Source organism: Asparagus officinalis, chromosome 3 (assembly GCF_001876935.1).
Source record: "Asparagus officinalis chromosome 3, Aspof.V1, whole genome shotgun sequence".
NCBI classification, from domain to species: Eukaryota; Viridiplantae; Streptophyta; class Magnoliopsida; order Asparagales; family Asparagaceae; genus Asparagus; species Asparagus officinalis.
This window is the reverse complement of record NC_033796.1, coordinates 7556752-7573876: the sequence shown is the minus strand read 5'-3', so window position 1 is coordinate 7573876 and position 17125 is coordinate 7556752. Positions and strand designations below refer to the sequence as shown.

Below are 17125 nucleotides of genomic sequence, written 5' to 3'. Positions count from 1 at the left end.
CATGTGAGATTTTAAATTTTTAAAAACCCATGTGAGGCCCGGCGCACTGTAGCAAATGAGAAGGGGGTGGGTGTGGTTGAGGTTGTGGTTGGGGGTGTGCCCCTAGTGCCATCCTAAAAATAAAAAAGGAATTGCAGTATTTATCTTATTAAATTTGTACTGATACAACTATTTATTTGCAACGACTATCAGTTTTATGGGCTTTGTACTGACTTAATATTTTGTTTGGAGCGATAAGTTAATTGTTCGCACCGGCATTTTTTGTTTGTATATAATGGCGTCAAATTGATGGCGAAAACCTTATCATCCTTTCCTTTGTTCATATATGATTTTCTTTATAGGACCCTCCACACGCTTTTTTTTTCTTTTTTTTCTCTGGGATTATGGATAGAAAATGCAAGAGAAGGAAGAAGGGGCTGCCCTCTCGCTGAGAGCAGCTGTTGGTCAAAAACATTTGCCCCGTGACAAATTTTTTTTATTTTTTCTTTAAGGATTGAATTTGAATCGTTATCCGTTTGGATCCAAAATCCAATCCTTTCAATCGGTGAACAAATTGTTGGTGTATACATAGGCCGTGACGAACCTTCATACAAATTAATCTCTCGGAACTCCTGTTTTCATAATCCATTCAGACAACGTACTTTTTCCTGCGTATTAATTCAAAAACAATTCATCACGAATATATTAGAATCCGTAATCAGCTCCAAAAAAATTAGGATATCATCCAAACTAAAATCGCTTCTTCACGCATCTCTTTACGATTAGTTTATTAAACAAACTTAAAGAATCATTCACAACTGAAATTTGTTTTTCACCCTACAACATTTGGCGAAGCCCAACACTATCGCCCCAATCTATAAACTACAACAAATCCCTCCAGGCTTCAACTTGTTTCGTTGGTATGTAGACAGTATATAAATCATCGAAAGAAAAATAAGCAGAGAGTGGAGAGTGACAAAAGAGCAAGCAGAACTAAGCATGCTCCGGCATCAACAAGGACCCGTTTGCGGGTGAGCTGATGGAGTCTTGAAAGGCTGGGTTGACCGGAAACATCTCACATTGAGCTAGGTGCGCCATCAGTTGATCCATCAGAACCAGAGCCACCATTGATTCCACCATTGGAACAGCTGCCATTAATCGGAAATTTAAACGAGCTGATCCCAAATAATGAAATTATGAATTAACTATCCGTTTGAACCCAAGAAACAAACCTCTAGGGACAACACAGGGATCGTGGCGACCTCTTGCTATCAGCTCCGTTTCATTTCGGTCCCTGGTCACTGTATTTTGCTTTTTCTGCAAATGGGAGTTTTCATTAAGAATCAAATGCAATAATTTCTGAAGTTCTAAGATGGAACAGCCATTTAAAATTTGAATGAAATGTAGATACTATTTTTAAATGTTTCATTCTAAAGCTGTTTTATTAACCATTACTGAATTATGACATATACCAACGCAATTCCTATATAGTGGAGGGATATATAACGATTTCAAAATTAAATCATGGAAAAATGAGTTTAGCAGAACTGGCTTACCCCTATTGTAGAGGTGGGTTTAAAAGCTATTCTCATGTATATGGTTTCACCATTAGATATTCCTCCCTGTAAACAGAAAACTAGATATCGTCAAAGGAAGGGAGATTAACCATAGAAAAAAAAAAGCAAAATTAAAATAGCGAGCAACAAGTGATAGAAAATCTTTCGTCCAGCCAAGTTCAATAAAAGAAGCTGACCTGGATACCGCCTGACCGGTTTGTCCTTGTACGAATGTTTCCATTTTCATCAGTGTAGAACTCATCATTATGCTCACTCCCCATCAAAAATGTACCTACATAGATTGCCATCAGCTATCAGTAACTATGCTTCTTTGGAACTCGTACAATTTTAAAAGAGAAAGATGACACCCTTCCACATCACTAATCAAAATTCATCAATAATGCTTGTTTCATTACCTGCAAATCCACTGCCAAATTCAAATCCTTTAGTTGCAGGAAGAGACAACATACCCTTTGCCAGCTCAGCTTCAAGCTTATCAAAGACAGGAGAACCCAGCCCCTGGTAGCATATGGCAATACAACAACTATTCAATCGACAGTTAAAACAAAACTAAAAAGGAAAATCGATATAAAAAAATTATAATAATTGGAAAACAAGAAATTAGCAGCAACAAATAATTCAAGCAAGGAATCCTAACCCTTGGAACATTTCTTGCAATGCAAGTCACAACACCACCAACAGAGTCTCCTTTTATACGAACGGCATCAATGGCATCAATCATCTTTTGAGCATATTCTGGATCTGGGCACCTTACTATGTTGCTCTCTATCTGGAAAATGTCATGAAAGCAGTTTCTAATGCAAGCAAAGAAGAACTGGAAAAAATATAAAGGTGTTTAAAGGATGTAAGCAACTGCAGACCTGATCGTAGGTTACAGTCTCATTGTCGACCACTCCTTCAGGAAGGACAACTTTATGGACTTGAGAAACATAAGCTAGGATCTGAAAAATACATATACTTTAATATCTATTATATAGAACATAGTCTACCAGATAAAAATATTTCATGAGCTTTCTGAATTGAATTTCACTTGTTGGCATTTTTCGTCTCTTACACAGCTAAAACATATTTTCTTTGCAGGGATGTTAAATAAGTTGGCACATTTTGATTTTCTAAACGAATTTAGCCTAACCAATAGTGTATGTGCACGCGCTGATATTCTCTCTTGTTTATGTTTCTTATTTGTTTCCCTTGATGATAATCTTCGCAGACGTTCATCAGATTACAATTTTTATCTCTCTGTAGATGCTCGCTCATTTTTTTAGCAGTCAGAAGGGAAACATAGTCACCTATGATATCATATAATTTTTTTCCAGCCAAAAGTTGTCTGACATCCTATTTCTGACTCCAGCTTGGTGGAGAAAATAACTCTAATTGAAATCGCTCTCTCTTTATTGGAAGGTGGGATTACTGTGTTTGCTTGTTGGGTTTGTGCTGGAAGAAGGGTGGGAGAGGTGGAGGAGGGGATGATGGACTAGAATAGGATAAAAGAAACTGTGTGGCTGAACAACACAACTAGAATAAAAGCTATTAATTATAGCACAGAAGAATATGCATGGACTCACTTCAGTACCAGACTTCATCTTCAGAATCTTCTTCGCAACAGCACCAGCTGCTACTCTTCCAATAGTCTCTCTTGCGGATGATCTTCCACCTCCCTGCATTGTCAATTTAAAAAGCCATAAAACAAACAAATTAAGCATTGTACTTAATTTAAAAAAAAACAGCATGCTCTGCTACCTTCTGTTGCACAGTAAAAATTATCATATAAACGACAACAGAAGAACTTTGAACAAGAACCATTTATTGAAAAAGCCATGAACACACCTGTACTGATCTCAAACCATATTTAAAATCATATGTTGCATCTGCGTGGGAAGGCCTGTATGCTTTTGACATTTCACTGTAATCCTGCAAAAGTTTCATCGTAGGACAATTCAGAATTACGCAAAAAAGTTCATAATGCATTGACCAATATGAAATTTGGTTTGAAATCAATCAATAATATTTAGGACAAAGAAAGCATAAATGAACTAAGATACATATATAATCTAAAAGGAAAAGGCAGATGCTTCCTTGAAATCTCAAAAATCGTCCTGGCGCATTAATAAGTATCTATGAAAAAAAAGTAAATGATGCATGATGCATTCTAAAACAAGAGGGGGGATTTTTGGCAAGGCTGTACCTGACATGTAACATATATAGTATGCAGGTTCAAGTGTATGATTTAATTTCAGTTGAAAACCAAATACTCAATGACTTACAAGAAGAACTGCCATGCCAAATCATCTGTCAGTTTCTTCTCATAAGAAAAGAAAATGGAAAAGGTGCAAAAGAACACATACATGCATACTCCCAAAAATTTCCGTGTGTCTACCAGAAAAATATAAACTTAATGAAATAGACGACCCTGGAAGAGTAAGATGGAGATAAAAAGGGATTCGTGTACACAACACCACAATTTCGGATAAAGTTCAAGCACTTGTTTCATGAAATAAACTTTTAGCAATTAAGCACTCAATGCAAACTCATACTGTTTTCTATACTAGTTCTTCTGACAAATTCTATGCACATCTAGGGGGGAATGTATAGAAGTTGAAGTGTTCAATTATGTTTGTGAATATTAAATAACAATGAAGAAGTACATATTTTGTTGAAAATTTTTCTTGCTTTCATATATGCGAAAGGCAACACGTCATGCTAAATCTAACCACAGCATGGTTTATCAAAAAGAAAGAAATACCAAAGGTCATAATAAAATCGATATGTATCCAAGTGCTCTCAGAAGTTATGAAGTTTAAGTTAAAATAATGCTTTCTACTTTAAGTATGACATGGTTTGCTTGAAAGTAGAGATAAACATAAGATGTTATGATGAAGCTGATCTGCTTCAAGTATTTATCCCAACAAAAGAAGATTTCCCTTAAAGGGAATAGTACACTGTTAGCATCCATTAGAACAACCTTGGCAGACAGAATCTTCATATTATTTCTTAATTGTTTCCTTTATATTTACCATAGATCATCACAAAAGAACATAGAGAGGACTGAAAACATAATTCAATCATATAAAGTATAAGTTCAAACTTGATATCCATACGATGGAATCTGGACAATTTTAAGGGACTACTCACATGTCCCCTTTGGTCTGTGTTCGGTACAAAAACATGTATAGGAGTTCCTGTAGTCATTCCTGCAGTAGATAGTGGAGTAAGAATCAGATTCTTAGTCACATGATGCCAATTCATGTTCACTGGAAATGCCAGACCTCTGATGATGGCCCAAATGAATGATTTCAGATTCTTAGAAAAGAACTAGATTTCTAACCTTCAGAAATTCCTGAAAGAATTTGGCACGTATCAGTCTCCTTCCTTGGAGTAGTTATTCTGCTCTGACCAGGCCTCCTGGCTTAAGGTAAAAAGAATAATATGTAACAACGAAACAAAAGAAATGAACACCAGCATCTTTAAACATAAAAACTGACTCTTCAAGTCATGTCAGCACGAACGAAAATTATACTTACCTTCTATCAAGTTCCACTTGCATATCAGCTGCGGAGATGGGTATTCTAGGAGGGCAGCCACTGATGGTGCACCCGACACCACCTCCATGCGACTCCCCATAGGTTGCTACTTGGAAGTAGTTACCAAATATATTCCCGGAGGCCTGAACCTCTGTTCTTCAAAAGCAGAAATGTTATATTACTAAAATTTCAGATTACAACAGGATACCATAATATAATTTAATGTGGAATCTCTATAAAATACGATATAAATAAAATAATTTTATGATGGTCGATGTTATGGTATTCCCACTCGCCAAGATACAACTCATTGCCAAATAACGGACGGGTGTATTTCTGCTAGTATGACCCCAATCAACTTGGCGGCCCAGTCCAGCAAGGGTCCCGACTCAGCCGACTCAACCTGTCGACATCTCCTCATGTCGACACGAATGGCAGTGTTAGTCGACCTTCTTGTCTAAGACGACTCTCCCTAAGCCCACTCGACCATCAGCTTGACGCCTCCCCCGTGACGACTCGAGAAGATTTACTTTTCGGCAAATGCAAAAATCAACTTCTGCTTGAAGCATATCCTTACTGGCAATGTGTCTACGTCACATTTAATGCATAGCAGGCGCCATTATGACTCTAGCATCGATAGTCTTCATGACTCATCGGATCACGTGGGCTCTGTCATGCCGTCAATCACTTCTCATTCAATGCTGAGACGCTCTCTCCAATGTTGAGGTGATCCCTCCTCTAGTCGCCAGCCGACACGTGTAAAGTAGAGGCTGACTCAGCTGTCAGCCCACACTTTGTCGCTGCCACCCTGTGCTCGGCCGAAGTGACCAACCTACCATTGTATTTAGTATATATAGGTACTATTCGAACTCCAAAGGGGGGATGGGTTCACAAATCAGACCCTCTAACACAACAAAATCACACAATTACAAGAACTTTTCACAGTTCTTCTTTCACCCCACTCAAGTTCATCAGCTAACTTAATCGTCGGAGGTACAACAAGGGAACCAATCCCCGTCCTCTCACGAATTTCTACATGTATAGATTTTTCAGATACCCAAACTCAAGAACTAGAGATAAAGTAAGAAAAAAAAGCAGCTCCTTCATCAATCTCCTCTACTTCATCCTAACACGGATTGAATTGACTGTGTGATTCTAACCATCAACAGTCAATAAAAAGAAATACAAACTTGAAACAAGGACAAGCGGGCTTCTGTTTTTTTTTTCCTTTTAGGAAACATGGGTTCAAACAAGCGTGTCATAAGAAAAAAAACTATATCAACCCATTCTCGCTTGCGTAAAAAGCTCAACATCAAACATGTCTGACTCAGTTAAACAACTCAACATCCATGAAGGAAAGCAGTCATCCATGCAAACTTTTGGATTCTCTTTGAGGTTCACCTGAATGTCCATAACCGAACTCGTCACTTCGAAAATTCTTTCTAGACTCGCTATATTCATTCTTGCTAGTTGCTTCCTATTTCAAAAGCTCTAAATTCTCGCATTCATAAATTATAAACTCAATCTATGACTTAGAGAAGAGAAGTTTTCTCCTTTCACAGTCAAATTGATCTACATCTAGGACACAAATGCATATAGTTAGGAGATCTGGAAAACCAGCTCCGTGTTCAAGGTAAGGCTAACTTCAAGTTACTTCAATATTAGGAGTTGAAAACATGTCAAATGCACTTTCCTTTCAGTTGCCAGGACATAATCTGAAATTCCTGGTTATGAGATCTGAAGTTCATTAGGAACTAAAGCCTTACAGATCTTCTATCCAAAGATATTAATTTTTTTCATGTGTGCCTATAATTCATCTTTTTTGCTTCAATTTGGCTTCCTATTTAAGCAGACAATGAAATGGTTGTTCATCCTAGAGGTCAAATTCATTTAGGAAATGGAACTTTAATATATGGTCCAATATGTAGTACTATTTACATGGTTATCAATGGCGGATTCGGGATTTCTAAAAGCAGAGTCACTATATGATTAACAATTAAAAAACTTTAAATTTATCTTTGATAGGTTTTCACATTTTTTTAAAAAAGTACGTAACCGCATTATTAATAACACTATCAGATACATTGTTCTCAAATATATGTTACTAATCACAGGTTCCAAATATATTGTCCTCAATATATGTCACTAATGATGGGTTTCCTGGTTCGAACATTGAATTGCAGGATGAGTTTTTAGTGGGTAAATTTATAAAAAAAAAATCATCAAGTTTTGTGGTTTTCAGGAAGCCATCTTCAACACTCACACCTCTCAAAAATAATCCTGACGGTGTTAACCGCTACTTTCACATGAATGGATAAAATTGCGCTAAAGAAAATATTTTTGTCAACGAAAAATGGGATTCACACCTTTTTGGAAAACAATGAAAGTTGGAAGGCAGGTTTCTTAAGGATATTCAAACCTAAAAGGGGTTTATGAAATGTACCCTTTTTAGTTGAATGGGTCCTTGGTCAGTTGGTCCACCTTGACCAAAGTGGGGGCACATGACCCCACTTTGATCAAGGTGGATCGCCCACCGATGGTTATCATGAACTATTTTTCCTTACCCCACTAGACTTGGAGTAGATTTCCTAATTAAACAAAACACTGTAGTCATATTTAGGGGTTTTGAGAGCCTTTCTATTTACAAATGCATGCTCATTGACATTTCTTAGGGTTTTGGTTCTTTTCCCCCTTTTTGGTGAACGATTTCTCTTGAGAGAACTGAGAAAAGGCGTATTGACGAGTTATTTCTCCTGCTCCTTCTTATTTTTACTTTATTATGAATCTATGATATAGTAAAATCTCTACATTTTCCTTCCTAGGTGTACAAAGCCATCTAAGTTGAATGATCTAAAAGATAGTCTCTTGCTCTCTTCTCTCATTCGCTAGCTCTCCTTCAGTCCACTATTTTGCATCAAAATCACCCTGTGATTCTGCTACCAATCTCCTATGGTTTTTCTCTTAAATGTGTACTGAAGCACCCCTAGTTTTTACTTTTTTGAAGAAAGAGTATAAGCATGGACTCTTTTGACGCCTTCTGAATTGCAAAAGTAACTTCTTTTACTTCTGGGTTAGGTCAGAAATATCCCCTAGACTTTTCCAAGTTGTTATAGCAGACCAAATTGGAATATAGGGTTATGTACATTCTTATAAGAAAAAGGGGTCGTCCAAGCGTATGCAAATAGACACAATTTCAATGAATCCTATAACATTACACTCTACATAGGATTTGGAACAAGCATAATTAGACCTGCTTTTGACACATATATCGCTGTCTATATCCATATTCGCTACTTTCAGCCTCTATTGAGTATAACAGGTATATGCTCTGAGTGCCCTGCATAGGTCGCATGGGTACAGAAATCATTTGAGAATCTCTTCCCTTCTTCCACCCCGCATCGAAGGGTAACCACTAATTCTTCAACAAATGTGAATTGCTGACTATGTTGACTATGAACCAAACATTTGCGCAAGAGGCCCTTTCTAGGGATAGGATAAGCACGGGCAGTTCTTTTCTTATCCTCCATTGTCATAATTATCATCAAGGCATTTCTTAATTAAATGAGGTCCAACATAGACTCCATATAAATATTCGGCAGAAACTTAATACTCGGTTGACAGCCAAAAGTCAACTCTCTGACTTTGCGTCAGATTCCTGACCCAGAAAAAGATGATCGTGAACTTTGAGCTCACAAAACCACTAGCAACCCCGTAAAGACGTAAAGATAACATTTTTGCAACCAGGGAGTCCATAATACTCTCTCGCCTACAAAAATATTAGAAGCTAAAAGTACACAATCTTCACAGCACCAAAATCAACTTCTCAATCTCAACCAAAAAAAATGTAATCAACGTGACCAAAGCACAGCGGATTCCACAATAATTCGTCGAATCGAAAGAAAAAGCGAAGAGAGGTCTATGTAATCTGACCTAGCCTGCGCGGAGCCTGGCGAGGGCAACTCCGCCGTCGGATCGAGATCTGGACGCCGGCGGGAGGCGGCATCGATCGGAGATCGGCGGTGGAGCCTTTCAAGAAAGGCTTCGAAGAGAGGGAGTTCATCGCCGTGGCCATGATCTTGCCCTAATTTCCCTCTTTTCTTTTAATTAGAGAGAGAGAGAGAGGGAGGGAGGGTTGGTGGGCGATGGCGATGAAGATGATCCCTTTGGGGGGAAGAATGAGAGGGAGATTTATAAGATGGCCACCCGCTCTCAGGCTCCACCTACCCTCGCCACCCACCCACTCTCGCGTATTAGGCGACCTAGTGGGCCCCACCAATGAACCTGCTGTGATTTTTTGCATATCAGACCCTTCAGAAAGGTAGCGTGTCAACGCCACAGCATCCCCGGCCCATGAGCCCTTCACTGGTCACACCGAAATATGGAAGTTACAATCTACAAGATGCACGACGAGTGTCTGTGAAAAATACATAAAAAAATACATAAAATAATGTTAGGGGCACATCATGAACCGCACTCTCAACCACACCTCAAGATTCTTTATAGTGTCAGTGGACCATGCATGGTATTTTTAAAAAAATATCAAGCATGGCTCACTAGCACTATAGAGAGTGTAGGGGTGTGGTTGAGAGTGTGGTTCATGGTATGCCCCTAGTGAGACTCAAATACATAAGTTGCATTCGTGAAATTCACATTTGCAGTAAATTATTCAAACGGATTTAGATTCTATGTTGGGTAGTTGAAAATAGAAAACTTTAATTAATGCAATTCTCACCTAAAATAATCATTATTATATATAATTTATTTGTATTTTCTTTCAATAGTTGATTTTAAAGATCCATATATTTCAAAACAATATAAATATTGTTATTTTCCTTTTTGCAAATGATTTTCCAATATTGATGGTGGTGGCTAGGATTATGAGGAGAGAGAGGGGTTGGATTGACGTCCCAAACGACAATGGGGGCGAATCCAGATTTGGTCAAAAATTGATGGGATGAAAGTATCATAATCCGATCCTTATAAGTTACCGACAAGGGTTGATTTTGCGATTAATTTTGTTATCGCACCCCCTTATTGTGTAGAGCAGAATCATTCGTTCGCATGCAAGCTTTTCCAAGATGATCTTTATTAGGGATAGGAGAGAGAGGAAAAAGACAGGAAAGTAGGTGCACATATGCACAAAGAAAAGGCTAAATTGCACAAAATATGGTAAAGTATTCTGTTTTGACAATTAAATACCACCAATTGCATTTTGGTATAAAAAACTATAAAGCTTCTAAAATTTGCACATTTCTATCGTCGATCATGCAAATATGAAAACTTTTACCCGAATATTTCTCTATGATACTTACATACTAATTTTAGGGCTTTCTAATCATTATTTTTTGTTCAAATTTTTATTAGAAATACCAGGTCCTATTTTTAAGTAGAATTAAGATAAGTTTGAAAAAGAATTTTGGTTGATTTAGTAGCAAACTTAAATAAGTATTATTAGTTAAAAAGCTCTAAAATTAGCGTGTGAGTATCATAGAGAAACATTTGGGTGAAATTTTCATGTTTGTATGGTTGATGGTAGTAACATGCAAATTTTAAAAATTTTATGGTATTACATCGTATCAAAATGCAACTTGCGGTATTTAATTGCCAAAACAGGAAATGTTATGGTATTTTTGTGTAATTTAAATAAAACCAAAAGCATAGGAGAAGATTTTCTTGGGCCTAGGTGTATGTTGGTCTTTTAGAGTGACGTGCATAATCCGTTGGCATATTTAGAGTGTTAGTTAGGATAGTTTATCAGTATTTTGTCTTAATTTGAAAGTTTATGGCATTTTTGTGGATAGGGCCCAAAGTTCATGCGCGTTCAGTGAAATTTAACTGGAAAAAGTATTATATAGGATTTTCCGTGATGATTAGTGTTTTTTAAAATGATAAGTTTTTTTCCTATTTATACTGATTTTTATTGTTTACAATGACTTTAAAATCAATAGTAAGACACTTATCATATGTTATTATCGAAAATAAAGAAGAGAAGCTAATCAAAATCCACATTCAAAATGAGCATAAAGGGACATTTGTATTCTTCAAGGTTCAGATTACTTTTATCCCACTAAACTAGGACTTAAATGCCTTACAGTTTCCCCCAACTTTGCACTTAATTATATACATTAAGTTGCTTTTGGCAGCACGTAGATACTCTGAAGTTGGTAAAAGGTGCATTTAAATGCCTTATGTTACGCAAAGATGAGAATTACGCCCTGAATCATGTGACTTTTTAGCACTTATAACGTTTGTTGAATTTACTGTTAAACCCATCATAATTCTATTTTAAAATATAAACAGAGTATGTTTAAAACAAAATTTGGGTACATAAAACAGTAAAATTCAACAATTATTAAGATCTAAAAGGTTCTAAAATTAGACTGTGATTGAAAATTTGTTCTCAAGTTTGCATAACGCATGGTATTAAAGTGCAACTTTTATAGACTTAGAGTATATAAATGCTGCAAAAAATAAGTTACGGTATATAAGTGCAATGCAAGGGAAACTATAAGGCATTTAAGTGCTAATTCGACACAAAATTAACATGATCAAAGTCATAGCAGAGTAAACAATAGTTCATCGCCATAGCCATGATTTTGACCTAATTCCCCTGTTTTACAGCGAGAGAAAGAAGAGAGAGAGACACGAAGAGAAGTGCTTAGCGAGTCCTAGGTAGGGGTGTCCATCCGGGCCCGGGCCGGGCAAAACCGAAGCCCAGACTCGGGCCCGGGTGACCCGGGCCGGGCCCGGGCTCCCCCGATTTTTTTTCATTTAAATTTTTTTTTAAATTTAAAAAACAATAAATTATAAAATATACATAAAAATTACAGAAAATGGCATAAATTTTTTTAATAACTTGAAATGATATAAATTACAAGTACAAAAAATTATAAAAAATAATAAAAAAAATTTCTTTATTAATAATCAGTAAATCCTTTACAAGTATAAATTTATTTCAAAATTCATCGCATCACAATAGATGAGTAAATCCCAACTAGGTTGGCACCTACTCACCCATATCACTATCATTTGTAACTTTTTCCAAAATAATTCATTACAAATTTAAAGATAAGAAATAAAAATTACAATTTGATGAATATTATCTAATCTTTATATCTATTTGCTAGTCCCAACTCTTCAACTTTATCTTCAATTATAGCAATCCGATCGATGCCTTGTGTTCGCTTCTCGTACCTCCACCAATCTAGTAAGCACATCACCGCTTGTATAATATACGGATCTAAGCATGTCATGTGGTTGTCGATCAAACGTCCTACTGTGCTGAAGGCGGATTCCGAAGCTACCGTCGAAACCTACACTGATAGTAAGTCACGAACCATGGTGGAAAGTATAGGATATGAAACTGATCCATATACTCTCCACCATTGTAAAATATCTAAAGCATTTCCTTAACATTTAACTAAGAAAGCAGAAAAATATTCATCTAATTCAAAAACCTCTAATCCTGAACCAATTCCTAATCTACCAGTTAGTTCAGCTACCATTGCATACCTATCAAAACTTACACTTTTACCTCGACCTGTGCTCGAAGCCGAATGCGCTGAAGCTGTAGACTGTTGTGCAGCTACACCATGTCTAGCTACATACTCATCATATAATGTTTGAAAATAATTTCTAATAGATAAATGATGAGAAATAGCAGTAAGGGTGGAACCATCATCTAAGTCTATAATCTGTCCACCATACAATAACTGTAACAAACTTCGAAGACCAATTTCCTTCAAACATGGATCAATAAGAACCCCTAAACCAAAAATATGATGAATATGCCTAAAATACTTATTAAATTTGCTCTTCATTTGAAAAATTATATTTCCAAAAATATCATTCATACGATATTTGGCAAAAAAAATTTGAATATTTAAAATTTGTAAAGCAGTTAAAGTAATAGTTGGATAATAACAATCAGATAATAACATAGTAGTATCATAAAAAACTTGCAACATCTTATTTAATTTACATATAATTGTCCATTAATCTTCACTTATTCCATAAGTGCTACTAGAGCTAGAACTAGAAGCATAAAAATTTATAAAATCATTTATAATTTTTTTATTCTATTGTTACACTTAACATTACATATGTGGAATTCCACCTATGGTCAACATCTTTTAGAATTAGTCTAGGCTTATAATTTTTTTTTACAACATTGTTTTCATCTTTTAATTCTCATTTCAGAAGCATTATGGATATTAGCAACTGTTCTAACCTTTTCTATCATGGGTTTAATTTCAGAAAATACACTTTGAATAATTAAAGTTAAAATATGACAGATACATCTAACATGAAAAAGGTCAACATGATATGGCAATGACAGAGTTGTTTTAATAAAATCAATAGCTATATTGTTATTACTTGCATTATCTAGTGAAAGATAAAATATTCTTTGATCAATTTCTAGTTTCATAAGTTCTTCAATTATTAAATTTGTAATATTAATACCAGTGTGTGGCTCTTCAATTGTAATAAAAGAAACAACTCTTTTAAACATTTGCCAATTTTTATTAATCCAGTGTGCTGTGATACATAAATAACCAGTTTGCACTCTAGATGTCCAAATATCAGAAGTTAAAGAGATACATAAATAACCAGTTTGCACTCTAGATGTCCAAATATCAGAAGTTAAAGAAAATTTACAGTTTAAATTTTTAAAATAAGAAATTATTTTTCCTTGTTCCTCTTGATAATATTTTAAAATATCACATTGACAGGTTTGACGAGAAAATTTTGTAAATGCGGGATAAAAATCATCTCTAAACAAATCTTCAAATTCATCATCATCTACTAATTTAAAAGGCAGGTTTTTAAGAACAATAAACCTGATTATGCATTTCCTAGCTCGGGCAGCGTCATAATTCCAACTTCCGAGGGTACCAGAAGAGGAGGATTAGGAAATCATAGACTGTCGGATATCAACTTGAAGATTATGGCCTTTGTTGTGTTTTTCTATATGACGTTTGAGATGGTTGGTGCCGCTCTTATGATGAACTTGGAAAACCTGGCCGCACAACGCACATTTTGCCTTCTGGGAGATGATCCTACCGTGTTCATCCTTAGTGACGTCTATCTTCTCAAAAAAATTTCACACATCGGATCTCGGCCTTTTAGGAGCTCTTGGTGCAGTAGATTCATCGCCATCAGATTCAGGATTAACACCGGTAGAAGGAGGAGTTGTTGTAGGAGGACTCATCTCTGGATCGGTAGGAGATAAGTTTTGCTCTTCATAATCAAATCCAGAAGCCATTTGATGGAAGTATTAGAAAATTATAGAGACAGTTCCCTAGGCAAATGACAAAAAAACCCTCATATTCTAGCCGTTTTTTGATCATTTTAAAGGGCAAATCGGTCAAATGGCCAAATATGATCGTTTGGCCAGTCCGGACAGGGCCGGGCAACCCGGCCCGGCCCGACATAAACGGTCAGAAATGACTGGCTCGACCCGACATAAATGGCGGAAATGGCCGCGGCCCGACCATTTCCGCCAACGCGTCACCAATTTGTGACCGTTGTGGCGCCGGGCCAGGTGTCGGCCCAGCCCGGCTGACCCGGCTTTTTTCGACAACGGATCACCTCGGTCACCCCAGGGTGACCGTTGTGCCCGGCGGTGGGCTCGGCGCTTGGTCGTCTGAGGCCGGGTACTGTTCGCGCTCGGGACCGGATCACGGCCGGCGAGTTCGCGCCGACCCGGACCCGAGTTTGGCTCTGGTTTTCGGGTTTTCGGGCCGGGCTCAGGCCACGGGCTTTTTGGACACCCCTAGTCCTAGGTAACACGGTAACACAGTGCGCCCCACGTTGAACCTTCAGGGCTTTTGCGCATCGAGCCCACGCCGGTGCTGAACTTGTGGGCCTGGCCCTGCATAATTTGGACATGTCTATATTAAACAAAAACAAATTACAAATTACAAAGTACAAATTACAATAGCTTATTCATACGAATATAGAGATTTCATAATCAACAAAAATAAATTCATACGAAAATGAGTGTAAGTATTAACTAAATACAGTTCTTACCGCCAAATTACCTAATTGACATTTAGTAGAATCCCGTTTGCGATATGATATTTTCCTTTCATGGGCGATACTATGATACCAACATCGAGATAACTACCAATCTGGCTAGTTTTTCTAAATAGAAAATATCAAACTGGTCATTTTTCCTGTCTGAAATAATATCAAATTGACGTTAAATGTGGATATTAATACTCTAACGGTCTGCTTAGCGCAACTCTTCTTCTTCTTCTTTCTTTTTTCCTTATCTAAGATTCCCCGACAATATTATAGTTCAATAAATGACCAACAAAAAGGCCGAAGTCCAATACTAATAAAACGAAAAGGCCCAAGTCCATCTAACTTACTGGTCCTAAGCGTTACCTGCTTGCCGCCAATATACTTCTGGTAGGCTGAAGCGTCTTCATACACTTCTAAATCCTAATAATAATTCCTAATTTATTTTGTAGAATGCTTTTGCTATTTTTATCCAGAAATTAACTGATTTTGGTTAGGTTGAGATCTACTTGAAGGAAAAAAACTGCTAGAGATCGGTGAGACTGTGATAATAGATTTTCCATTTTTTATTCACTGACCTCAGCTGTTGTCTCTGCCTTTGTATCTGCACTTGAAAGCTGGCATCTATGACGTAAAGTTCATATTTGCATATAATTTTTGTTTTCCTTATAAAAGAATAAAGATATATGTGAATATGTTAGCATTCCACAGGCCCAAACTCTGCACTACTACATGTTTTACGACTGGCCTGTGGGCTTCTTTACTGTCCATGCTAACTTTAATTTGGGCCGATAGAAATAGTAAACAGCCTAAGTTACAACAAAACCCAAGGGCAAATAGAACTTGTTATGATCAGGTTTTATTTATTTATTTTTCTTTTCCCTTTCCTTCGGTGTATGGGCCTGGGAAAAATATTTAATTATTCCGGTTTATTACATTAATGGTGTATCACATACATATTATTCACTGAATACGTACATAAATTACGAAGAGTGCTGTTACGGTGATCTAAAACATGGGACCAAGGGAGGGGACAGGTGAGGTGTCCCCTCCTTATTGCATAATGAGTTGACATGGCCAACTCATTATGCAATAGGGAGGGGACGCCTCACCTGTTCCCTCCATTGGTCCCATATTTTGGGTTCTTAAATCATTTTCCAATTACGAAGTCTATGACTCCAACCCAACCGCCGAGATCTTGGAAGCATATTATTAACGCTATGGATCGGAATCACTGTATACATTCCCCCTGGACATGAGTTTGGACACTGATCCAAAATGACGCATTATGGCCACAGACACCGCAAGCTCCCTTCTGCTTTTTTTCCGATTGCTTGAATTTTGTTTGTGTTCCCCGCACATGAAATCTAAGCATCAGTTAGTTGCTGAGATTTGGAGCTTTAGATGATTTAAAGCCACAATCTTGTATTGGAGAGAAAACTTATGTCAACTTAAGTGGATAGTCCACCAAAGTTTCTATCCACTCATGTTGCCTAAGAATCCTTGCATGATATGAAGGGACTTTATATATATATAAATGAGTGGATAAAACTTTGGTGGACAAAGACTTGGTGTCCACTTAAGTTGACATAAGTTCTACTATATATATACATTTTGTCAAGGAGAGTAACAACTAAGACCAGATAGAAAGTTTGGATGGGCACAGAAAAAAAACATAAACTAAGGTTTGTTGGCACATGGGCGGCACTTGCAAGCAAGATAAGGTTTTTATTAGTTGAAGACTTTTTTTTTTTAAATAATGGTTTCAATTTATCAATAAATTTAGATTCAAAATTTTGAATTAGCTTCCGTAAAATAATCCTTGAATTTTGGCTTTTCTCTAGGACGTCGGACATGAGACATCCCCATAGTCTATTATCACTTGATTTTGTGGGAGGTGGGCTCAGAGACTTGAGTGCTCAATTATTTATCATGTACCTAATGTAGATCTCTTAATTTGACCAAGTATTGAAGTTTTCATCTTTTCCCCGGCCCCCCGAATTTGACCACGAGTTTATTTGG

At 36.9% G+C, this 17125-nt stretch overlaps 1 protein-coding gene across 1 annotated transcript; it reads right to left on the bottom strand.

Moving 5' to 3' along the window:
- LOC109832832 (chorismate synthase, chloroplastic-like) lies at positions 721 to 9271 on the bottom strand. The gene is made up of 13 exons (XM_020400272.1): positions 9008 to 9271; positions 5078 to 5228; positions 4882 to 4958; positions 4689 to 4747; positions 3384 to 3467; positions 3122 to 3214; positions 2417 to 2497; positions 2194 to 2325; positions 1952 to 2054; positions 1733 to 1827; positions 1536 to 1601; positions 1212 to 1296; positions 721 to 1127 (listed from the first exon to the last, which is right to left on the bottom strand). Exons 1-13 carry the CDS (start codon positions 9147 to 9149, stop codon positions 973 to 975), a joined length of 1323 nt encoding a protein of 440 aa, XP_020255861.1. The 5' UTR covers positions 9150 to 9271; the 3' UTR covers positions 721 to 972.